Source organism: Convolutriloba macropyga, chromosome 5, assembly GCF_964194025.1.
Source record: "Convolutriloba macropyga chromosome 5, txConMacr16.3, whole genome shotgun sequence".
Lineage (NCBI taxonomy): Eukaryota > Metazoa > Xenacoelomorpha > Acoela > Convolutidae > Convolutriloba > Convolutriloba macropyga.
In genome coordinates this window covers 10130067-10156942 of record NC_134472.1, presented here as the reverse complement: position 1 = coordinate 10156942, position 26876 = coordinate 10130067, and the positions used below count along the sequence as shown (strand labels likewise).

General features: G+C 37.0%; 1 protein-coding gene across 4 annotated transcripts in view; it reads left to right on the top strand.

Annotated features, from left to right (window-relative positions):
* Nucleotides 1-26876, top strand: part of LOC142339121 (uncharacterized) — a 127336-nt gene that overhangs the window by 56257 nt on the left and 44203 nt on the right. For 3 of the 4 annotated variants that reach the window (XM_075388862.1, XM_075388863.1, XM_075388861.1), the window contains exon 2: nt 25545-26053. In XM_075388862.1, coding sequence (XP_075244977.1) covers nt 25734-26053 — 320 coding nt within the window. In that variant the 5' untranslated portion in view covers nt 25545-25733. Of the gene's footprint in view, nt 1-24040; nt 24326-25544; nt 26054-26876 lie in introns of those variants that run through there. The other variant, XM_075388864.1, reaches the window with a different exon arrangement.

Sequence of the window (26876 nt, the reverse complement as noted above, 5' to 3'; positions counted from 1 at the left end):
CTCTTTGTTATGAGGCGAAATCTGACTCGATGACCCCCACTTCCCAAAAAGCATCCTACCTTTTTTTGTGGTCCAACATATCAATAGTATTCCTTCTTTTGGAAAATAGAATGCTGAAGTAGTAACATCCCATGAAAACCAATTATGTGGATTTCAAAATTAGGCTGAAAATTTAAAAGATACGTGACTGACTTAAATACCATAGTCCAACTTTTCTGTTTATCTTGCAAGATCAGGCAAAAAAGTAGCCTATGACGGTTTTCTTGCAAGAACTTGCATCAGACGGTTGTTTTTTAAGACCACTGTCAGAGTCTTACAAGACAACCGTCTTCTCGCAAGACTCTTGTAAGATAACCGTCTTAAGTAGAGGACGTTATCTTGTTAGAAATATGCAAGGGATTTAAAAAGTTAGCATTATTTTCGGGCAAACAATCATTGCTTATTAAAAAAAACTACTGAGATTAGCCAACTAAGGGTGACATCAAACCAGTGCTGTTATTAATTACAATAGTTTTTTCAGTTCTCTGCTTGTATGTGTAATTGATAAATTCAATTCTCAATACTTCCAAACTTCAGTTGTCTTATAAATCTTGCTAGTTCTCGAAATATAACCGTCAGATTTAAGCTAGGGTAACTGATAATTTTATGTAATTTGGAAGTGTACTACTTGTTATGTGTTTATTTATTAATCCGTTATATTAGTGTTCCTTTTAATTCTGACCCCCCTTGTGAGGGGGGAGGAACTATATACTCAAATGGGTTTTTTTTGTTCAGACAATTTTGGCCGATCGATATATTCATCGTAGAGAAAAGTGAGTAGCATCTTTAAAAAGCTCGTCCAACGTAGAATTCGAATTTCAAAAGTTTTTTTTCCTGGAAATTATTTTTTTTTGAGAAGTTATCGAGGATTGAGGTTTTGTGTGAACACGTGATATTTGACATGATTTTGTTCACTTTTAGTGTAATTTTTCTTCAAATGAAGATATTTTTTTTATAAAAATGTTAATTCAAAATTACATTTCACGCAAAAAATGAATCAATTTTGAGTTCCTAATAGAAGGAAGGCGAAAAAAAGACTAGTTCTGGTCTCATAGGGAAGTATACTATTTAAAAAAATTCTATTTGAGAACTTTTTTTTAGAAAAATTTTCATGTTTTTATTTTCTTAAGTCTTCGAGAGACTAGCCATTCTTCATACCACGGTTCCGTCAATGACAAACCTGATTTACAGTCTAAGGAAGCCCAGTGAACCCAAAATTCGTTTTCAAGCAATCGCTCGTGTTTTTTTTTGGCTGCGACTTTTGAGTTTTCGTAACTTTAAACCAGATTTCGGTTTTCTTTTTGAGGTCTTACTAAATTTTTGGAGACTGATTGATTAAAACTGTATTAGGATTTCTAATGAGCTTTAAGTGGACCTATCTAGGGCTTTGAGTGGACAGCTAATGGCTGTTAAGACTTTAAAAATGAATTTTGGAGAATTTTTTTTTGAACGTTAACGGATTATAACCTTATTTTCGTGAAATGTAAGTCAGTCTCAGTAATGGCAGGACCTCTTTCTTTTTTACTGCAACCAAAATTAATCTGGTTAGCGGTCTTATCTTCCTACTATTTGTTATATGACTTCATTGCCTAGTGATTTCAAAATTTTCTTAAAATTTTTTTGGATATTTTCTTATTATTGGTTCCTCTTGAAATCATTTCACAGTATCCTGAGATTGAGATCTCCCAATGGCCTAAAAAGAAATTCAATGGATCATGGATAAAGTTTTCTGAGAAAAGCTTAAGAATTAAAGGGCTTCGACCATTTCTTCGCGCACTTTTCCACAGAATTTTAGTTTTCGACTGTATTTGTTGATTTTTCCATTGTCATAAGACCTATTTTGATGTCTTATTGATCACCTATGCATGCCAATTAACCTTGTCCTGCAATTGAGGGATAGCTGAGCGTATTTATTGACGTCCGTTGAATGCTATTGAAATTAATGGCTCTTAAGACTTTAGAAATGACTTTCGAGAACTTTTTTTAACATTAAACGATCGAACCCTTGTTTCCTGAACTGTAAGTCGGTCTGAATAATTACCAGGTCTTTTTTCTATTTTAATCAAAATTAATCTAGTTTGCGGATTTTGTTCTATCTTTTGGTGTTATGACTTCGATGCACGAGTTTTCATAAACTTTTGTTTTAATTTTTTGGACATTTTTGTAGTAATTTTGGTCTCTTTAGGAATCCTAACACATCGTTCTATTATTGATAGTTGCATTGGCTTAAAGCAGACGTCCAATGGATCATACATATATATTTCAGAGAAAAGCTAATGGTTTGAATGGCTTCGACACTTTCTTTCCGCTTTTTTCTACTCACTTTTCGAATTTTGACTGTGTTTTTTGTTGTTTTCATTGTCAATAACTTTTTCGTAAGGTTCTATTTACAATTTATGGATGAAAAACATCTTCGTTGTTTCATCGAGGTATATCTTAGCCTATTATTAGCTTCCGTTGAAAGTTATTAAAATTAATGGCGTTGATACTACGGTTTTTCTCAACAATTTTCGTTGTTTTAATATATTCGTTCATGTTTGTGGATTCATTGGAGCAAGATTATTAAAAAGAAGAAACCCAATGCTGTTAAAAATGAATTGAAAGCGGAAAAATTTTTACTGAAAAGTTCATTTTTAATGGCTTTGACACTTTTCTCGATTTTCTAAAAAGTGCTGTGTTAGCCTGTGTTTTTATTCTTTAGGTAGCCGTAAAATGCTGTAAAATGCTGACCAGTGTAATAAACTTGTGATTGAGGATCGATTTATTAGTGTTACCCAAAGCTGTCTGTTTATAAGGAACAGTCCTAAAGTTTAGAATATTATACATTTTTAAGATTTTAGGGATTTTTCATTTTTTTCAGTTTTTAGTGTTGTTATCGTCAATTTGTAACTTTGACTCATCATTGAGAGTTCCAATACAATTCCTTGTAATTAAATATTTTACATGTTTACTGATATTATGAGCCAACTGTTGTTTTGTTTGTTGGACAATATGCGTCTTCATAAAATTTATGTTTGTTTCTCTTTCTCCTGCTTTAGCAAAATCGCGTAACAAGAGATCTAAGATTTTCAAATGTGGCTCAATTGAAAATGTTCATTCCTGTAGGGTAATTTTGGTTGAGTTAGTATAAATAGAAATTGAAATAAAAGTGCTAGAATTTCAGATATTATCTAATGATTATAATGGCTTCACTGATTTGTGTTTTTCGAATGTTTTTAATTTGTTGTGCGTAATTTTTTGCATTTCTCTGCATAAATAGTCCGTTCCCATGGTTTTTTCTAACCAAAGACAGGTTCTCTTTGTTTAACTATGACTTTTAGTAAATTTATCAAGAATTATTCCGTTAAAAGCTAATGATTTTTTAGACTTGAAATTTTTTGGTTCACAAAAGGTTGATTGATATTTGAATTTCGCGTTAGCTAGTCTCATTAATGAAAAATCCCATCTGCTGTGTAGTAAAACTAAATTTTTGTAGCTAGGGTTTTGTCTGAAATATTTGTTTTTTGTGCTTTTTTTCTTGTTTTTTTTTCTCGTAGTCATTTCAATGCAGATCTCGTTGTAATGAGGCGTGGCATTATTTAATTCAATTAATAGTTTGCTTGTGTCACGATTTCTTGAAAACTGAAACATCTAATTTTGATTATCTCTTTGTCAAAATTGTAAGTCAAAAGACAGTTAAGTCAAAAATGTAGATGAGCGTGGGTCGGAATATCATGTGCGAACGCACATTAACGAGCCTCCTTGTATATGTAAAGCGGAAAATATGGGTCGGTGCAAACAGAAATGTATAGTTAAGATAGTTCTCTGAGAAAATATTCCTAGGGGATTTCAGTGTGAAGAAAACGAATTTGCAAATTATTGTTCGAAGTACAACCTCTGTTATTTTTAATGGTATTTAATGGTAAATATAATGGCTGATGATGTGGGTTTAATTGTTACTGTTTTTTGAAACCATTTCGGCATTATTCCTACCTAAGTTTTGTTGCAAGGAAACATTATTCCTAGAAACCGTTTTTGTTAAAAGGATTGTCGTTTTAATCAGCTTTAATCATCGACCCGGAGCTTTTGCTGAAAAATATTTCAAATGGAGTTAATTGAGTTTCCATCATTATCAAGTTGAGGTACTATCAACAAGGATTTTTTCAAGGAAAAAATTTAATTTGAGCGAAGAATCCTTTACCATGTTGATCTTAATATGGACTTAGGAAAAAATACATAATTTGACGCTCCTGTGTGCACTATTTAGCAAAAGGTATAGAACAGATCCAGAAATCTTTTGGAGGGGCTCTTTTTTCTATCAAATTTGCCATTCGATTCAATTGAGCATGAAACATTGATTAAATAATGGAATAACTTTGATATGGGTAATACAGACTTGAAACTGATCAAAAGTTTTTTTTCAAGCAGAACACAGGAAGTCTTAATTAACAAAGATATTCTTACAAACTGCTCTTAGCATAAGCTCCTACAGAAAATTTGTGTTACAGCGTTCTGTATGATTAAAAAGAGAACCAATTGTTTTCTGGAAACTTTCTAAATACTTTCAAAAAATTTTCCATTGCAAAATTCTAGTGTTAACAATTTTCGTGTTTTTGTTAACAATATATATTTATTGAATTTAGTAATGTTTATCCCAGAGGCTGTGATTATTTACAACGAACGTCTTTGACTAATCGAATAATACCCTTATATTTGAAACACTTTTTGAATACTTTCTTTTGGAAACCGATCATTATTAATTTTTTATCAGCTTTCGTTTTTATAATTGCTTATTAGTTTTTGTCTGCTACATATATTTTCCGATGAATGTTTCTGTTTCAAGGAGAAAGATGTTTGTAATCAGCGTCTTTTGAACTGTTGTTTCAGTCTTAGCAAAGGCAAGTCTTTCTTTTCAGTTGCTTGTTTCTTTGTTGGCCAGCAAATTTTAGGGTAATTTTTAGGTTGCAAATTTGCATCTAAAGTGATCATCGCATCGGTATCATCTGAAACAGTTTAAACATAAGGATGAAAAAAATGATTTCCAATGAAATTACTGAAATTTTTTCGAACATACACTTCTGTTGATAATTTAGTGGAAAGTCAATTTTGGTTGATAAATTTCTTTCAAATTTTTATTAGACAGCGTGACAACCGGATATGCACTGATTGAAATGGTGCTAAAAATATTTCAGAATCTATGTTACCATCGAAGTATTAGAATGTTACTGTTTTGAAAAGCTGCCACATTTGATTATAATTAACTAGAATAAATTTTTAATCACTTTAAACACTTTGTGTGTTTGTTTCAACTATGTTAATTCTGTATCATGATTTTAAAATTTTTGCTTTGATTAAAACTGATTAATTAACTCAATACGTCTCGGCTTTTAACAAGTTTTGAGTTGGAAGTAAATTGATAGCCTTTGCAAAAGCTTTTTTGGCGACATGATTTTACCTGTTTATCCACCTAATGTTTTGAATATACAACTTTTCAAATCAAGGAGCAGTAAAATGTGATTCTACGCTTTTCTGAAATCTCAGTTCATCTCTTTTCACAAAAACTGTCTCTATTTTTGGTCATGATCATTCCGGATTTGAGTCATTTCAGCATCGATCATAGCGTCCGCCCATGCTAAATTTATTGGGTATAGTTTGAATTTTACTCCAGCTCTGAAGTTAAGCCTGAGCAGCATAAATCCATTTTTTATTGCTTACAACTGTTAATTGCTGTAGTAGTATACACGCTCTTTATTCTTAAGCTGGGTTGTAGGTAAATACATTAGAACCGCTGGGTTTAAGGTAAATGCTTTATGCTATTCTATTGTGTTCCTATATGCTTCTAGTTTTATGCTTCTTGATGCAGTGTTCCTGGGTCAACTCTTAACTAAGAGCTTTTCTGTAGGTGCTGCTGCTATTAGGTGAGACTTCAAAGCTGAACAACACACATTTAAATGAAATAAATTATACAAATTTCTATTTTTCAATTTGTTGTTCTCTGCATATATTAATTGTTGTTCAATAATTTTCCTTAAAATTTGGGTAAACCAGGAGATGTAATTAAACATTATCTCAGAATAATGATCAGGAAAATGCATTTTGGTATTTTATAGATGACTTCACGGGGAATATTTTTTTCGATTTTGTCCTTCGTCATTTCCTTTTTTTTCTCGGATTTCTCCTTGTTAACTCATTTTGTTAGATTGCTTGTCGATCAATAATATTTTGTTACAAACTACTTACATTACCAGGTCTTATTAGCTTTTGTTTAAATCTTTTTGGAGTTGCAACTGACAGTGGATTTTTATCAGATGCTATATCAGTTTTTGTCAGTTAGATTTCTAATGATTTACTCTTCTGGTGTTTTTCTTCCTGTTATTATTTTAAAAAATAACTATTTAGGACGTTCAATAGGTAAGTGAGGATGGTCAATTTTCTACTTCGAGTGGTTTCCAGAAATCCTCCGGCTACGGTTTTTTAAGATCTCACAAAATTTCACGGATTTTTGAAGTTAAATTAGAGAAGTATTTTGATCACGCCGAAACAGGAAGTGGACTTAAATTACGAGTGCTTTTGTGGCGTGAAATCTTTGTAACCCCAATTTCAAACTAGAGGAGTGAGGAAATTGTGTTTGAGCAAAAATTAGCTGTCTCGATTGTGATTGGCTGTTCACTTGCGCCAATTCAATTTTTTTAATATATTTTTCAAATTCTTGATCTGATTTTATTTCTGAATGGTTCACGAACCATTTAGTGTCCTTTCTAGGAATTATTTTTGTTTAGTCAATAAAGGTTCCCGGAACTGTGTCAGGATTCGTCCTGCTATGCTATATTAATTCGCGCCACGGAATCTGAAGAATATAGAACGTAAAAAAGTAACATTGCAGCATTTTCATCTAAAACCTTCACAGAACAACTGAAGAATAAAGTGCTGTCCTTAGTTGCCACCTTAATTGGTTGAGACTAACATCTAATCTAAGTGGCCTCAAGATTTTTTAGTATATTTTGTGAGCGTTATCTTTTGCGATAAATTATGGTTAATTTGGGCGTTTAATTTTGCTCTAAGTTGTTACTCGCTCAATGATATCTTTTCTAAAAATCGTATCATTGTTTTTTTTAAATCTGTTTGTACTATCTATGTCCAAATTGAATTACGACAATTGAGTGTGCAAGGAGTCTTTTTTATTTTAAATTTTTAACTGACTAAGTACAGAGACAATTACGCAGACGCCGATTTGGGCTCTAAAAGTTTTTTAAGCTATCTACTTTACTGATTACTTGTTTGTAGCTCGGCGCCAATTGAATTTACAAAAAACACATGCATTATAATTATTTTGTTGCCAACTATCTAAACCTTGAATTTCAGCACCCGTTTCATTACTTGAATCTTTTGTAATAAAGGAATTCTTTGAATACCAAAAAATGATGTTTCCTTGTTTTTTAATCTTGATGCCATTTTTTTCATTATATTACCTTTGTTTTGCCCACGCTTCTCAAATTAAACAAGTTTTATCATTTTAGTTATGTATTCTTGGAAAACATTTCTTGAATGGTGTCTGAATAATGTTCTGAAGGGATTGTCCCCAGCCCGGGTCATTTGTTTTCACTAAGTTTAATATAAGAAGCATCTGGATCAGATTGTGTCTCCATGCTAGATTCATTGAAAATGATTTGTGTCTCTAGTGAAATTTTGATTTAGTACATAATAAAAATAAGATGTTTTTTGAAACTTAACTGCTCAACAAGTACGCACAAACGCCGGTTTTTTGGTTCAGGGATTTACACTGTTTTTATACGCCGATTGTTACATATTTTCTGTTCTGGGGTTTAACATAAAGGATCGCTTCAACAATTGCCCCCCTTTGGTACCTAGCAGAGAATCGCCACCCCTTTTGTGCTATACTTTACCACAATATTAGTTGGCCTACAGTTTAGATAGCCGATTATCAGTTTAAGTGCAATTGCGGACCGCTGTTCATGGCCATGCCTCTCACCCGCTGTGGGATGTAATCCGGAAATCGCGGGTCGGTTATCGCGGCGAAGCCGCGACACTCGCGAAGCGCGCCCACCGACCCGCCATTCGGAAATTCTTTTCGCTTTGTATTCCAATTCGGATAATTGCCTTAGCATAGCGCACTTTATTCTATCCAGTTTAACACAGTGATGAGCATACACGGAAGTTTAGTCGTCTCTGATTGGTTAATAAATCGCTCGCTTAAATTCTATTCAAGAATAGGCCCCCCTTTTGCAAACTTTAATTTCTTTATTTATTATAAAATTTTTAGTTTATTATTTAGCCAGGTCTTTCAAACAAGGTGTGATACCTGGTGATATATTTATTCATCTATTTAATTGTTGCAGTAAAATTTATTTGATGCCTTTAAATTAGTTCAATTACTTTCACCTTACTTTCACCTTCACTAACTTTGTTCAATTTGTTTATCATATAATTTCTTTCCACTGTCTGATAGTTTCCCGTTTCGTGATCAGACATGTCTGATCACGTATTCACGTTGTGCCCAAGTGGCTCCAATTTGTTAAATTCATTCTTCCTAATTTATGCAACTCAATTCGGTTTGCAAAACTGTCTCTTGTTCTCCCGCTCCGCAAGTAAGCGAAACAAAAGTAAAAGTAGATCTCGCTCCGCGAATAGCTCATAAACATTCCGTCTGCATACTCGCACCGCGAATCACCACAGCAAAATAATAAAGTACGACATGGCGCAGCCAGCAACGAAAAGAACACCTCTTGGAATCGACCCTTTCTGGGACAAACCGACACCGGACCCACCACTTCGCTGGGAGAAGTGGAGAGTTCAATACAAATTAGCACTCTTAGCCAAAGAGAATATCATTTTGGACACGCTACTCGGCCCAAAGCCTGAAATGGTGGAGCTACCCTTGGAACCCATCTATGAAGAGACTATTGTGGGTGCATCTGCACAATCAGAGAGGGAAAGGAACGCGCGCAACGCGCAACAAAAGATGAATTGGCAAAACAAATGCCAACGACTCATCGAGATAGGCATAATGTGTGGTGACAAACCGTGATCGTTGGCGGACCGAAAATCAGTATCCCTTCTCTACTTGAGTATTGGAATAGAGGGACGCCGTATCTTAAATTGTAAGAACCCGCATATTATGATAGATACTCTATCAACTCTTGATTTCTGGAAAATCGTAGAAGAAGCATTCATCCGCCCGCGTAACATAACATTCGATAGACACGTCTTTCTGATCACAAAACAACTCAGGGGGGAAACTGTTGAACACTTCTACGGTAAATTAAAAGAACTGGCAGAAAACTGTGACTTTGAGAACAAAGAAGAAACTCTGATACGCTATGTGTTCATCACAAACCTAATCGACCCCGAGATTCAAAAAGAGCTACTAAAACAAACTGTGGAACCGCGTCAGGCAATGGAATTAGCAATCAACATGGAACTCGGAATGCGAAATCAACACCAAATTCAACAGCATAACAAAATTGTTGTCCCGGCGAACGTAAATGCCGTCCAATTCAACAACAATCCACGAAGACCGTATTGGCAGAACAACAATAACAATGTTGCAAAACAGAATAACAGATCAACACTCTATTGTTCCAACTGTGGCGGAGTTTGGCTCCTAAATCATCGCGAAAAATGCATCGCAAAAGGAAAGACGTGCAACAATTGCGGATTGCTAAACCACTTTGCGAAAGTCTGCCGCAAACAACAAAAGACCATCAACACAAAACCACAAGATCCCAAGAAAAAGATGGTTCGGGTAGTGGAAGAAGATCCACATCCAGAGGACTCAGTAAACTTTGTTCAACCGCCAAAACTCTATGAATCTCATTACAGCAGCGGCGAAGAGGACAACACAGTTGCCATGATTGAATCCGCAGTAGAGAAAGTTGAACCCCTCAATATGCCACTCAAGATTGGAAACGTTAATACAACTCTGCTCGTGGACTCCGGGAGTGCATGCAGTATATTGCATCATTCACTCGCGTCGCAAGTAGTACAGAACAGCCCCCGCGCTTTCTGGATCCACGAATCGTCACCAGCACAACTACGAAATTTCTCTAACGAGCCAATACAGGTACTGGGAAAAATCCAAGCTCCGATCACAAGCAAAGGATGGGTATGCGACACAGCAACCTTCACCGTTGTTGCTGACGGCTTAATGTCCTTAATAGGTCGTGATTTGTTCGACCAACTTGGACTTGCAGTAACACAATCTACACTTCAAAAGGTAATTATGTCAATAACATTGCATCCTCGGAATTTAAAGAGCAAATAGCCACAAAATTCCCTGGTTTGGTATCACGCATCGGACGATCAAAAAATCATGTAGCAAAATCTAAATTTCACTAGAATTTCCAACCTAGACACCAAAAAGGTAGACGAATTCCTATCAATCTCCAAGACAAAGTTAATACAGAACTTCGAAAATTATTAGCCGAAAAACACATTATAAAACTGTCGAGCTGCCCAGATAATTATTTCATTTCACCTATTGTGGTGACTGTTAAAAAAGACCAAACGATAAAGCTTGCATTGAATTCAAAAGTTTTAAATAAAGCCATTCACAAGAACAAATATCAAATGCCGAATATTGATACGCTCATTGAATCAATTTCTCAACAGATAAGCGCTCCCGCCTCGCAAAACACAACTTACTTTTCTACGATCGATTTGAAATACGCATACAGTCAATTGAATTTGGATGTTAATACAGCTAATCATTGCAACTCTAATATAATTAGTGGTAATATGACTGGCACGTATAGATTTCAAACAGGATTTTACGGACTTACAGATATGCCAGAAGAATTTCAAAAAGCTATGGATTATACTTTAATTGGATTGGAAAATACATATTGCTTTCTGGATGATATTTTAATTGTTAGCAAAGGGTCTTTGAATAATCACAAAAATTATGTCATGAAGTGCCTACAACGTTTAGATGATGAAAACCTTAGGATAAATTTACCTAAATGTCACTTTGGAAAACTAGAAATTGACTGGCTTGGGTATCATATATCACAAGAGGGTATCTCGCCTCTCGAATCTAAGACTGCGGCAATTTTGTCTCTTGATGCACCGAAAACATTAAAGAAACTCCGTTCATTTTTGAGATCCGTTCATTATATTGGGAAATTCATCCCAAATTTAGCCCAAATAAGCCATCCCCTTCTTCCGCTACTGAGAAAGTCTTCAAAATTCATTTGGACGACTGAACATGAAAATTGTTTCCAAGAAATAAAAACTCGCATAGCGAACGCTACTGCTAATAGTCACTACAACCCGCAACTCGAAACACGTGTGAAATGCGACGCATCTCGGTCAGGTCTTGGTGCGGCACTCGAACAATTAACTGTAGATGGGTGGAAACCAATTGCGTTCGCGTCTCGATTTTTAAACTGATGCGAGGAACGCTATAGCGTAAACGAACTTGAACCTTTGGGTGTAGTCTGGTCAACAGAATATTTCAAAAATTATCTGTATGGAAAACAATTTAAAGTAATTACTGATAACAGAGCACTTCTCTCAATTATGAAAGAACACAGATCTAATAAATCCTACAACAGTAGATTAACCCGATGGGTAGATCGTCTTCTCCCTTTTCAATTTGATATTGAACACCTTCCTGGGGCAAAAATGGGTTTGGTAGATTTTATTTCCCGCAATCCATCTCAAAAAGCTAAAAAGGTCTCCACATATAATGAAGAATTTATAGTCGCAAAGTTGAAACTAATCTCGAAATCAATTAACACATTAGAATTAAAAACTGAACACCCCGCATCACATTTACACCAGTTACTAACAAATCACACACTCGACCCGCAAAACACACCTAAAATTGAAACATATAACTCCGCACACCAGATCACACCTAAATTTGAGTCTCTTAATAACTCAATAAATTCAATTAGCTCACGCGCTATGCAAGTATGCGAACATGTATTTAGTCATTCACTCGCTCCGCGAAATCATGCCTCAAATAGTATTTACCAATTAAACAATTTAAAATATGCACCACTCGCGTCTCAAAATCCACTCAGCACTCCTCTCGCTCTGCAAAATACCAGTAATAACAAACAATTAATCCAAATTAGGAATAAAGTGACATACGCGCAGCGCAAGCATCAAATTACTCAATTGCAAATCCCGCCAATCGAATCACATTCCGAAAATAACTCCGAAAGTCACCACCCAGAATTAAAATCAGTGCTTTTTGCCTTTGTCGATCTAGAATTCAGTCGCATCCTTCTAATCTCAAAAACTTAACTAAATCATCATCCATAATTAAAGACATCAATTTAATAGCCAACAGTATGCCGTCAAAGAAAAGAATAACCACAGTACGATTCAACGATACATCCCGCGCAGCGGATCAACCCTCAACCAGTGACAACGTCACGCACACCGCAAGTACGCGATCTAATTCAACATCTACACCCCGCACAGCAAATCAACGCCCGCAAAACATTAGTACTCCGCCGGCAACAAGCATGGCACACAGCATAACTCCAACATCCCCAACCCATTCTTCTAATGCTAGTACCCCGTTAACGCCGAGCCCGCACGTCCCCACGTTTGAATATATAGTATCAAAGATATTCAATAAAACACTCATCGCTTCTCTAACTAGCAAAGATGCCGTCTTAAAAGAAGTCAGGGATTGCATACTGACAAATAACGACGCCCGACTAAAAGCCATCAACCCGTACATACATTCGTACTGGAGGGACCTTCACGTGCGCTCCGGGTGCGTATGTATAGATGAGAAGGTAGCTATCCCCAACGTGCTCCGCGAAGCACTCATAGATGATATTCATGCCAGCCATCCGGGTACATGGGGCATGATTTGTATGGCAACACATTGCTGGTGGCCTTACATGCATCGGAGGCTAATAGTCAAGGCCACTGAGTGCAAACCTTGCACAGTAATTGGTAAGAATCTAAAATCCGTTATTCCCGCTAAGCAATTTACTCCTCATATACCATGTGTTCAACCTAATCAGGAAATTCAAATCGATTTTGGGGGACCAATTTTTGATGAAAAGAACAATGAAGTATATTTTCTGGCAGCAATTGACCGTTTTTCTAAATATCCAACTGCATATAGCTACGAAAAAGCTAATGGACCAAATGTTCTAAAATTTTTGGACATGTACATCGAAACTCACGGAATTGCAAGATCTATCCGTTTAGACCAAGCTAAATGTTTAATTGGACATCAAGTAAAGACTTTTTGTAATAAAAACAACATTGAAATTATTGAAGCGCCTGTAAATGATCACCGTGCTATTGGGTTGGTGGAACGGTTAATTCAAACAATTAAGAATAGACTCGCATGTATCAAAGAAGAGAAATTAGCTGCACACGCCTTTCATGTAAAGCATGCATTAAAGATAATTATTCACCAATTGCGAATATGTAAACAAAGAACAACAAAGATCTCGCCCTTCGAAGCACATTTTGGCAGAAAACCTAATACCCCGCTAAGCGTGATTGCAACTAAACCGAATTTGATGAATTTGTCGTCTAAGGCTATCATAAATCACTATTTAGACGGAGAAACAGTGATGCCGGAGGAAATATTGCCCGATGACAATTGGATAAGTGGCTACCGAAGCGACATTGAAGTCGAAAAGGGCACGACACGCGTCACAACGGAAGCAAGCGCAAGAGAGAGGGCAAGCACGGATGGCGAACCCAGATTCCTCGAAACAAAAGCAATCCGCCCCATTCCCCTAAAAGAACGATCGGTAGAGTTAAACTTGGCTCTCAAAATTCACGGCAAAAGGCGATCCAAGAAGAAACTAGAAGGTCTTTATGAGGTTCTCGCCCCGGGGTCGCACATCCTCAAAGTAAGCCCGACCACATCGACCATCAAGGAGCCGGGCAAACAAATTGTTACCGTCCGCAATAGCGATATTGCCAAATTCGGCACCCAACAGGAGAGACAGACTCCATTAAAAGTATATGCTGACAGACGCGGGCCACGATCTGGGTAGAAAGTCGTCGAAGAGCTGATCCACAGCCACATTAAAGAGTTCACCCGGAAGCAAAAGGGTGATAAAAAAATGAAACACAGGAACAGAGAGCCGGGCAGCGGAGTCTCTTCACAACGTTCAAACATTTCACGCGCGATGCGGGCGCGAGTTCCAGAATTGCCAAATTTCGCCGCGATCCGAAACCCACAACCTCCACTCGCGATCAGCGAACCGACTACAAATGCGCCTACCAATCCACCCGCAACAGAATCTTCAACACGATCATCAGACCGTAATAGGCGAAGCCCGTCATATTATGGTTTCGAAACATCACCTCCAGCATCAGACATCCTACCACCACCTAAACGACCCCGACGAGCGGGTGATGTCGAAAATTTTGCACCACCTGTCACAGTTGTCGAATCGGTGCAACAAATCTTGGAAACCCAACCCGAAGAGCAAAACGTGTCACCCCAGATTGGTTCTGTCTCGCCTCCCGCGGTACGAAATATACCTTTGCTAGAGATGGACACCCCGACATTGGCTAGCACAATGACTACTCTTGATGCAGAGGAACAAGATTTTGAAAATGAAAATTGGACCTTGTAAAGCTCGAAAACTGAAAATACATTTTATAATGTATTAATCATCGTATTTTTAGTTATGATAACCAGCAAATATATTGATATTATCCATTTAACCGGGGACCTTGTATTAATTTGTAAATATTGTTATTATTAATTATGTCTGAAAAATTATATATTACAATTTTTCTTCTTGCTGTGAAGGGTATGTGATACCTGGTGATATATTTATTCATTTATTTAATTGTTGCAGTAAAATTTATTTGATGCCTTTAAATTAGTTCAATTACTTTCACCTTACTTTCACCTTCACTAACTTTGTTCAATTTGTTTATCATATAATTTCTTTCCACTGTCTGATAGTTTCCCGTTTCGTGATCAGACATGTCTGATCACGTATTCACGTTGTGCCCAAGTGGCTCCAATTTGTTAAATTCATTCTTCCTAATTTATGCAACTCAATTCGGTTTGCAAAACTGTCTCTTGTTCTCCCGCTCCGCAAGTAAGCGAAACAAAAGTAAAAGTAGATCTCGCTCCGCGAATAGCTCATAAACATTCCGTCTGCATACTCGCACCGCGAATCACCACAGCAAAATAATAAAGTACGACACAAGGACACAAAATTTTTCGGTAGTTTTGGTTTCTAGTGTGGATCTATCGCAAACTTGCCTATTCATATTGTCACTGCTCTTATATTTACAATCGGGGAGACTTCTTAGGTTAATTTTTTGGATCCTTACGAACGCATAGTTGTATAACATAGGTATAGGTAGAATTGGTTTCCTGATTGGTTTCTGGTAGTTTCCACAAATTTCTTCCTGGATGTCCGATCATGCTGAACATTTCAAATTATGTGGAAACTACGCAGTAAAAATCATTTTCAGGGCAGTATTTGTAAACAAGAATTGAGAAATTAGCCAGAAAACATTTCCAGGATCGCATTGATTGTCTTCTGCAGAAAAAACGGAAACAGTTCTACACATTTTAGGATAAGTGTAGTACAATGTGAAAGCTTCTCAGGCATGCACTTGCGCACACACGTCAAACAATCACACACCAAACAAACACACACAAACACAGACACAAACACGCACACTCAAACACGCGCGCCCGCACGCACGCACATGCACACAAAAAAAATTCCGACACAAAAAAATACGTTTTTTAAAAATCTTTTTTTTTTTCAATTGGTCTTTACTCAAGGATCCTCACTGTAAATTCGGTTCTTCTTTGTCTTTTTTGAAAACGAGTTGTTGACTTTTTTGAGGCAATTGTATTGTTAATTGTCATTTCAACAATAAACTTTGATATAAAATTTTTCAAATTTTGGAAAATTTTGTCATCTTCGATGCTTAATGAGCATAATAGGCTGATTCATTTTTTTAAAAATCTCGCATATGAGTTGTCAGTTGGAAATTGAAAATATTTACAACTAATTTTATGGACTGAGGGTGAGTTCATTACTGATTAATCTATCAAATACACGGTGAAAGCGTCCTAATCGCATCTTTAATTAGCCCAAGTTATGACGCAACTTTTAAATCAGCTAATTTCTCTGTATAGGTAGCTTTCTTTGATTCTTTTATGAATGTTTGTTCTTTGTTTCTCCTCAAAAATGCTAATTGTTTGCTTAATAAAAATTTTTTGTTGCTACTCCGCCCTTGCTGTATTCATGCTGGGCAATGGGTTTCAGCAAGCGGAATAAAAGCGTTTTTAATTAGAAAAATGGAGATTTACAGGAGAGATCTGATTATTAGATCAAGGTGGTGATTTGTTTTTGGGGATGGAAAAATGCTCAAAAATTAGCTGTATATATAACCATTATCAGTGCGAGAAAGTCAAGATACAAAACTAATCCTAGGACCATGATTTAATTTGGGGTCCCAAGAGTTACCCAATATGGTTTGCTTTTGCAATTTTTCTAGAAACCAGTCGTATGTGATACCATAGATGGTATGCATTTGTACTTCTCTAAGAATTCGTTCACATTTTTGGTGATATTGTAATCGTTCAATACATGCTGGGAAGATTCTACATCAAATAATCTCACTATAAGAATAGTTATCTAGATTCACCAATTTGAACGGAATATTGATTCTAAGCACTTTTTCTTGACACTTCATTTAAATAAACTTTGTTACCAAAATCAATTTGCTCCTGTCTTGGTAATCTGGTAAGTTAAACTTTCTTTTTTAAGAATTCTCACTGAAGTTCAAGACTATAGTTTGATCGATATTCTAACACCCCAACTCAGACTTGAGGTGTTTCTTTAGAGTCTGTTCTCAACAAAACAGTTCTGAATGTTTCTACATTCGATAAGGGTAAAGATTTCGTGATGATGTCGGCTGCCATTTTGTCAGTAAGAACGTAATGAATTGAAATAGTCCCATCTTCCGTCTTTTCCCGAATGAAGTGAAGTTTTTTCACAGTGTGTCTGCTTCTCTTGTGCATGACTGTGTTTTGGCACAATTTGATACAACTCTGGTTGTCCTCTCCAATTGCAATTGGATATTTTTATTGAATGCTGGAATCCTCCATGAGTTGTTTCAGATGCAATTGTTCTTGAACTGCTGCTGCCATGCCCTGATATTCTGCTTTTGATGAAAAAAGAGCAACTGTGTCCTGTTTCCTGACCCCCTAGCTGAGTGCAACGCCACGTTCGTTGAGCTTGAAGTAATAGCCCATTGTTGATTTTTTGTCGTTCACACCACCAGACCAGTCTGCATCACTTTATCCCATTAAATCATAACTAGCTTCTTTTGTGTAAGTTAGTTTTAAACCTTTGAACCTTGAAGATATTGCATAAGTCGATTTCCGCATTGCCAGTTTTGGTTTTTAGTTGCATTTATATGTCTGGACGAATGTTGCCTGTGAACATGATGTCTGGCCTCGTCTGTTTGGCCAGATACAGAAGTGATCCAAACAAGCTCCTTTAGATCCTCTGGTCCACTACTTTGTCTCCGTTCTGTGCTGTGTGAAGTTTCAATTTCAAATCAACTGGAGATCTTGAGGGTTTGCATTGATCCATTTGAAACCGCTCAAGCATTGTTTCTATGTAGCGTTTGTGGTCGACTGTGACTTTGCCCTCTTCTCGTCTGATTCTTAGACCAAGTGTAATCTCCCTCTGCTTTCCATTCAAAATGTTGCCTCGAGTGCTTTTTTGACATCAGAGATCACCGTCATGCTTCTTGATGCTATTATGATGTCCTCAGCCCAGACCAAGATGAAGTTGTGACCCTCTGTCTCTGCTTTCGCGAACAAGCAATGATCTTTCCTGCTTCTGGTCAACCCCTGTCTCAGTAGAAAGTTTGCCAGTTCCTTATACCAGTTGTTAGCTGCCTGTTTCAAACCATAAATTGATTTTTTCAGTCGACATACTAACTTCTCTCCTTCTGATCGTTGTCTTACAAACTCCTGTGGCTGTTCCAGATACAATTTTTCCTCTAATGGTGAGTGCAGGAAAGCCGTAATGACATCAAATTGGTGCATCGCATGGCCTTGCTGAGTAGAAGCAGAATCCTGAATGTCTCTGGCTTAGAGGTAGGCGCAAATTTCTCAAAGTAGTTCAGTCCTTCCACTTGTTTGAAGCCTTTTGCCACATAACGTGCTTTGTATTTGTTGACTTGACCACTGGGTCCCAATTTCACTTTGTATACCCATTTGCCTGGTATAAAGTCCCCGTCTGTTGGTGGTCTCACCAGGTTCCAAGTCTCGCTGTCTTGGAGTGCCTTGCCCTCGTAATTCATTGCTCGGTGCCACTACTCACAATCGTCACTTTGCTTGGCTTCGCAGACTGTTTTGGGTTCCACATAGTCACCCTCAGTCACAACAAGATGGGTTCTGACTTCTCCAAAACAAATGCGGAACATTCTTTGCTCGTGTCCTCCGTCTGGGTTCTGCCCTGTCCGCTTGCTCCAATGCCTCTTCAAAGAAGCCAATTGTCTATGACTGTGAGTAGTTCTCTGTGTCACTGACTTCCAGTGACTCCAAGTCTCTGAGATTACCCCTTGTTGCAGTAGATTCGTCATTTGGTGCTGGCTGCTTTCTCGACATCCCAGGCATCTCGTCTCAGTATCATTTTGCGAGTGTTCAGGCTCTCTGCGTCATGCCACTCCTCTTTTATTGCAGTAGATTTGCCCTGTTTCTCTTTGTTGCCATCGTCTTGTTGAACGTCATCTGGGTGCCCTTGTATTCTTTTTTGTATATTTTGTGACCGTTGTCGTTCCCACTAAATTATGGTTACTTAGCGCCTTTAATTTTGCTCTAAGTTGTTATTCGCTCAAAGATAGCTCTTCTAAAATTAGTGACTTTTTAATTTTTTAATCTGTTCGTGCTATCTATGTCCAATTTGAATTTTAACAATTCCGTGTGCAAGGATAAAAACACACAGACGCTGATTTTGGTTCTAAAAGTTTTTCAAGTTATCTATCTTACTGATTACTTGTTTGCAGCTCGGCACCAGCTGAATTTACAGAAAAACGTGCATTACAATTATTTTGTTGCCAACTATCTGAACCTTGGTTTCTAGCAGTGTTCAGGCTCTCTGCGTCAAGCCACTCCTCTTTCATTGCAGTAGATTTGCCCTGTTTCTCTTTGTTGCCGTCGTTTTTTTGAACGTCATCTGGGTGCCAGACCCCAGTTGCGGTGACCTCTCGTCTAGTAGGTTGGGCGTCTCTGTGTTGCCAGGGATTGAGCCCACTTCTGAATCCTTGATGATCACATCTCGAACTGCTACCACCTTGCGTGTACTGTGTACGTACACCAGGTATCCGTTGTCTCCTTCAGTGTAACCCACAAGCTCTCCTTCCAGTGTCTTGGGTTCAAGTTTGCTGACATCTCTGTCCCTCTTCCTCATGAAGTCTGTGCAACCAAAAATAGATAGCTAACTACTTCAAACCTTAGGTTTAAAACCTCGCATCAGCTCTGCTGGGCATTTTTCTTCTCTTTTCACAGATCTTCTCAAGTTCTTGATCCTTGTTGCGTGGAGAATTGCTGCTTCCCACATCATCTTGGGAAGACCCGAGTCAATGAGCAAGCATCTTGCCACCTCCAGCAGTGTCCTGTTGCACCTCTCAGCTAACGTTTTCTGTTGTGGCGTCTCCGGTATGGTCTTCTCCTGTAGGATGCCCGCATCTAAACAGTACATCTTGAACTGCTCTGAGAGAAACTCCTTCGAATTGTCCTCTCTTAGTTTCTTGGGCTTCGGCACACTGAGAACAAACTTCTTCAGGCTGGCCAGTACTTCAGTCTTTGCCTTAAGAAAATCCACAAACACAAACTTTGTGTAGTGGTCTGCAAACAAAAGAAAGAACTAGAACACTGACAGTGACTTTACTCTGAAAGGTCCCATCACGCTGTTGGAACTCATCTTTAATTCTAGAACGCTGCAGGGTAAGTAGAACAAGTTTTTTTCTTGTGTTAATTTTACCCGAGTTCCATCTTGGATTTTCATGCAGCTATTACTTTTCTCAAAAGTGAAGCTATGTTCCCGTTCCGTGGTGCTTGAGACTGATAGGATATTTGAAGAGTAGTCTGGCACACACAAAACGTTTTGAATTCGCATTGGATTTCCCTTTTGTTTGAGGGTATGCTGATACTCACACAGCCTCTGCACACCACTCTGGAAGCCTCTCCATTTTATTTTCTGACTACTGATTTAATGGGCATAAAGTCCAGGAACGCGTAGATGTTCCTCACTATGTGATCTGTACAACCACTGTTCATAAGCATGCATGCTGTCTTCCACTGGGTAAGAGCTGCCCAGTATTCCTCGTCTGGTGTAGCCAAAGTTGGACTTATGGCCACTGACTCATTTGCCTCTACCTCTTTATCTCTTGTATGCCCTTTCAAGTTGACTCTTCTCACCGTACTTGCTGCATTGTGCAGTCCCCTTTCTCCTGCAGTCCTAGGCAAAGTGACCAGGGATCCCGCATGCAAATTAGTTTCCTTGCTTTGGTCCCTTCTTGAAGGCACGCTTCACTGCCAATGCCACTGAACCCCTTTGTTTCTTGTGTCTCTGTGCTGTGCTCTCATGGAAGTTCTACAGCCTTTTCCTCAACGCTGTCAATTTCGTTACCGGGTTCAAGTTTTCCTGTATAACAAAATTTTTATACCTCATTGGCAGACCATTGAGGACCAAGGCGTTGGAGAGGGTCTCTGAGACTGCTTCCCCTGCTTCTTGTAGCCTTGTGAGCAACTCCTGTCCTCTGATGAAGAAGCTATCCGCTGTCGGCGTCTCCACACTCTAAAATCTATCTTGCAAAAACTTCCAAGCCTTTGCTCCATCTCCGATGCCGCCATCTCCCTCACAGTCATATCTGATCAGCTTGAGGGTTGTTGCATCTATAGTCAGTGCCAGATGGCACCATACAATGTTCCGTTTTTCCTTGATGTCTGCAATTTCCTTCTCATATGCATCCTTCAGAACCTTTTGGATGTTCTTCTCATCGTTGCTGGCCCCATTGGCGAGTGGTGCAGGCTCATTACGTTGCTCTTTTGTCCCAAGTTGTGATTTGTAGAGTCCCTTCGTCTACATCATCGCCACAAATCTCGTGCCCCAGATTGGAAAGTCATGTGCCTTTCTTTTCCGTGTAGGTCAGCAGCTTCACTGTCTGTTGATCCATCGTAGTTTGAGGAGGCAAAACAGTTGTGAAAAGAAATGTTTCTCAGCAGAAAAGGGTTATGACGGTCAACAACAAGTCATAATTGTTTTAGAATTTCGTTTTATAACTTAGAAAAGTGCTGGGCCCATAACCTGCTGGGTTATGGGTTTTCGCAAGCGGAATAAAAAGCGTTTTTATATAAGTAGAAAAAATAATTTCTCAAAATGAGAATAACAAAAATGATTTTTTACAGTAGAATTCAATGATCTGCAAGAGAGATCTGATTATTAGATCAAGATGATGATTTCATTTTGGGGATGGAAAAAGACTCAAAAATTAGCTGTATATATACCCATTATCAGTGCGCGAAGGTCAAGATACAAAATTAATCATAGTACCATGATTTACAGTGGGGTCGCAAGGGTTACCCAATATGGTTTGCTTCTGCAAATTTTTTAGAAATCAGTCGCATGGGTTACCATAAATGGTATGCATTTACACTTCTCTAAGAATTCGTTTTTTCCGGTGATATCATAATCATTCAATACATGCTGGGAAAAGTTTACATCAAACAATCTCACTCTAAGAATAGTTATCTAGATTCCCCAATTTGAACCTAATATTAATTCTAAGCACCATTTCTTGACGATTCATTTATATAAACTTTGTTACCATCAATTAACAATCAATTTGCTTCTTTCTTGGTAATTTGGTAAGTTGAACTTTCTTTCTATTATTCTCACTAAGTTCAAGACTATATTTTGATCGATATTCTAACAATTTTTGACAGTTTCTGCACTCTGCCTATTTCATTCCCACGACTGTTTACATTTTGCAGTTAAGTTTACATTGTGGCTATTTGACTCTTTGGAATATGATTTCATTCTATTTTAGAATTTCAATATAATTTTACTTGAATTGAAAAATATGCAATCAGTTCTCTTTTTCTACTTTCAAAAAACTTCTTTATTTGTTGAGTTTAGCGGTCAACAAAATTATTTTTCATTTGACATAAATGCTCACAGACTAGAAAAGATCAAAAATCAGTTCGAAGAACAGTTTCAAAACACAGTGAACTCAAAAATGATTTTCTGACAGAAAGGCTTTCTGAAAAACTTTTGTTTAGTGGTGCAAAAAATTCTTTAGTTTTTAAGTACTTAACTTTGAAGGGGGGGGGGGGGGTGCTGTCGATTTTCAATTTTCTGTCTATAAAAATTAAAAATAGGTAGGTAAATGACCTGCCTTTTCGCCGGATATTTCCCCAAAATTTAGGTCAAAGGCGCGGTGTTTCGACGTTTTGAACTTCACCTTGTCAACGTGCCCTTGTTTTTGTCAATAACACATCAATTTATTAGGCACACTTGAAATTAAGTATCAAAAATATGAGTACAGTTGTCGAAGCAAAGAGACATTTTTGACTTAAAATTGTTAGAAATGAATTCAGTTCAAAATATTTACATTTCTTTTTATAGACTGAGGGTGAGTTCATTACTGATTAATATATCAAAGACATGGTGAAAGCGTGTTAATCGCAGTTTTAATTAACCCAAGTTATGACGCAACTTTTAAATCAGCTAATTTCTCTGCATAGGTAGCTCTCTTTGATTTTTTTAAGTATGTTTGTTGTTTGTTTCTCCTCAAAAATGCTATTTTGTTTAATTAAGAAAATCTTTTTGTTGCTACTCCGCCCATGCTGTATATTTGCATTTTTCAAAATTGGCATTTTGGTTATTCACTTTTTTGTTCACTCTCTTTCTTTCGTCCACCTGATTAAAATCAATGGTGGAGTGTCATTCTAGCCGATACACCGTTTATACGAAAAATTTGGTGATGGTTGTCGCTCAACTGCAAACATTGAAATTGAACATTTTGGGGGACATTTTAATCAGTTCATTATGAATATTATGATTAATCAATGCAAAAGACATTATTCGCTTTGTAGCTATATGCAATTTGTTACAAAATCTATACCTTTTTTGTTTCGGTTTAGTTCAGCGTCGGTTTTTTGGACATTGTCCAATTAAAATTTCCGCCCACGCGTATTTACTTTTTGCTTTTAGCTCACATTTCATCCAAAATATTAAAGCGGAGACAAAAAATGGTTGCGAGAAAACAGACCAATTCTTCGTGCGGTTAACAGAATTTAAAGTAAATCGAACGGACAGTAAAACGACACATGAGCATCGTGAATTAAGCTTCAGATAATTAAACAGTAACAGCTTCCAACTTTCTAGTCCATTTAAAGTGAGTTCTCGATTTTCCTTTTGCTGACTCTGTTTCGGGGGGCAATTCGGTTTAATGATTTTCGATTAAATGACCGCTCCTTCGTACATCCGCATTGTAAGCATTCGTGCTACAGTGGTAACATTTACAGCCGAATGGCCGAATAGCCGACTTAAGAAAACGAGAGTAAAAAATTAATCTAGATTCTTCGACAGATAAGAATACTTAAGAAATTTCTCTTAAACAGGCGTTCGGCTATAACGGCCACCCCATGAACGCCTACTTAAACACAGAGTAGCGCCACTATGTATTATTATACGCTTCCTATCGATCGTCACACCAGTGTACCATTTTGGCGATTCGCTCGTTTCGCCGAAAGAGCTTTAGGCAAACTGATTTAAGGAAACAGAATTAAAGAAATTTTTTGTTCCCTTGACCAAGTAAGGATATTTTGAAACGCGATTGGATAATTGAAAGAGAATATGACACAAAAATAATCAAAATTTTGTGGGAAATCCTCAAACGTGGTCATTTTTTATTGGATAATGATGGTAATTCTGTTAACAATCAATTTTATTTAAAAAGTTATCTATTTTGCTCTTCATTTCTGAAAAGCACAAATTGCGGCTGAAAAATATCGTCCAATTGAGGAAAGGTGACATTTTCGACATTTGGAACGTCAATTTTTGTACCCTCCCCTCTCAATTTTTTCTCCAAAGCGTTTCCTGTTGTAGCGTGTGTTTATTTTTATTAATGTTGCTTATCTCATAAGCTTCTATTGTATTTGGCTCACAAATCTCAAAACAAATTTCAGAATGGCTCAGTGGAACAGGAACAGCACAGCCTTAGTCCTTCTCATCCTTTTTTCGCTTCCCAGGAAAAACAAAATTGCAATTTAAGAACCTTGTAACAGGTAATTTTTGTTGTCTTTAAGTCTCAAGTAGCTTATTTCATGTCCTCAAAAACACTATAGCAATTTGTATATTTCACTTCAAAGCTCGAATCAAAAATTTTTCAACGAAAAGGCATTGTCTGAATTTAAATCCCATTAAAAATATTTAAACTTGACTTAAATTTTGGGATCTTTTCTGCTAGCGCCCCCCCCAGCCTTATATAGCCGATAAATTTTGCACCCCCCAAAATCTAAGTTTTCGCGAATTGTAAGAGCGATATTTGAATTTCATTGAAACAAGAGTGTCTAGGTAGATTGAAGGCACTTTTAGAATAGTTTCCTTTAAAAAGTTTTAATAATTCAAGCTCTATAGTAGCCGATAACACCAAAAATGATCTAATACAGAAATTTTTATTGATGCTTACGTTATATGCAACAAATTTTGGTTGAATACGTAATACTTTCAAACCATAGCTGTGCTAGCTTTTAGTAAATGCATATTGCTCATATATGTTCACGTATAAGATTACTTAGCTTTAACAATATCAATATGTTTACACATTTATAAATGGGGGGTGCCTAACTAAGCGGGGGGGGGGGGGGGGGGGGGGGGGGGCGCTAGCAGAAAAGATCCAAATTTTGTTCCGATTTCTTTACTGAATACATTAATTTTTGTTCTTTAAAATATTTTTTTTGTATTATTGCAATACTCAATTTAATGCATTCATAGTTGTCGATGGCGCCCTTTTGGAACGCATTTAAGACCTCAGAATAAATGTTCTTAGAGTAAATGATCATTTGTGATATAAGGTTCCGTAAACAACTTATTATTATTATTTATTCACTATCTTTCAATTATTAGACATTTTGCATATATATGAAATATACTGTTTTTCCTACTGATTCAGGACTATAGCAGTCAGATTTTACTGAATTCTTTTAGTCATGACTGCTTTTACACTGCGCAGTTCCAATTTAACTCTGTTCAGTCTAAATTTTATCTTTTAGAAATAACGCTAGCTGTTTCTTTGTTGAAATTTGACTGAAGTCATGCGTTTGAAATGCGCGAATAGATTTTATTTACTTCCTTTCATTTTCAATTACTTTTCATTCCCAAATCAAAGTAACTGACGGACGGTTTTGTCTAATTTCCGAAATACAAAATTATATATTCTTATTTATTTAACCAATTGTTACCTTATTATAATATTATAACTGTCAATATCTTGTTTTTGTTTAGAAGTCTGCGAAAAGTGATGGAAAACTATCAATGGAAAAGTATAATTGCGGAAATTTAATTTGAATTTTTGCCGCTCCTAACCATCAACGTTTCCCGCTTCACGGAAGCATTACAAAGCCAAGTTGACTTTCAGGAAATAATAAACAAATTGTTTGCAGTTTGGTTATGAGCATTATTTACTTGTAAACCATGGATGCGTTTTGGCGAGGCGGTGGTCGTCCGTTAATCAAACGACAAACGAGTGTTGTTGACACTGAGGCCGAACAAAATAACAACTCGGCAAGTCGTGCTTCGTCTAACAATTCAGCGTCGTCGACCAATGAGAATGTGCGTTCAAATGACACTGTTAATCTCGGTTCTGAACACTCGGACGAATCGTGCAATGGCGACAATTTGTCCTCTAAGTCGGCCGACTCGGGTGAGAGTTCGACAGGGATTTCGTCCGGGTCTCTCAGTTCGGCTAACAGCTTGGGTATTGGATTGCGACGAGAAATCAACAGCTCTACCAGGTCAGTAAAAGTCACAATTACGTAATCGAATCTTAAGAAGTGTACATTCAAGCTTTGATTTTTTTTACACAGTACTGCCATCAAATCGTTTTAGTATTTTACCATAAAAAACGGACACGGTGATTTTTGAGCGTTATTTTTTTTTCACCGCTATTGTTACAAAAATTCACCGATTTACCGCAAATATTTGTTCCGACCCCTCTTGAGGGGGAGGAACTATATACTCAAATGGGTTTTTTGTTCAGACAATTTTGGCCGATCGATATAATAATTCTCGAGAGTCCGTGAGTGGTATCATTAGAAAGCCCGTCCAGCGTAGAATATAGAATTAAAAAGATTTTTTTTTTCAATTTTCGCTTTTTACAAGGAGTTATCGAGGTTAAAAGTTTTGTGAATATTAGATGTATTTCAGCTGTATTTATTCACATTTTTGACCAAATTTTCGTCAATTTTGACCAAATTTTCGTCAATTTTGTTAAAAAACGTTTAAAATTTTAACTGTAGTGTTATAGATTTATCTCTAAAGATAGAGGAGGGTTGCTGAATTGTTCGATCCAAGTTTTTTGGCTAGAATTAAAGCTACATTTTTAAAAATTCATACTTTTCGTCAAAAATGGGACCAAATTTGCTGTTTCAGCCCACTTGCTTTAAATTCGCTGGAAGTAGACACCTTTAAACCGCGGCGAGATTCCACCTAGGTTCAAAAAAGAGCTAGTTGTACTCCAGCTGGCTTTAGGAGTCTTCTGGAATTATAATTTTGCCAATTTTTTGCAACTCGATAATTATACAAAATGCCTTTATTTTTGACAAACTGAAAAATTTT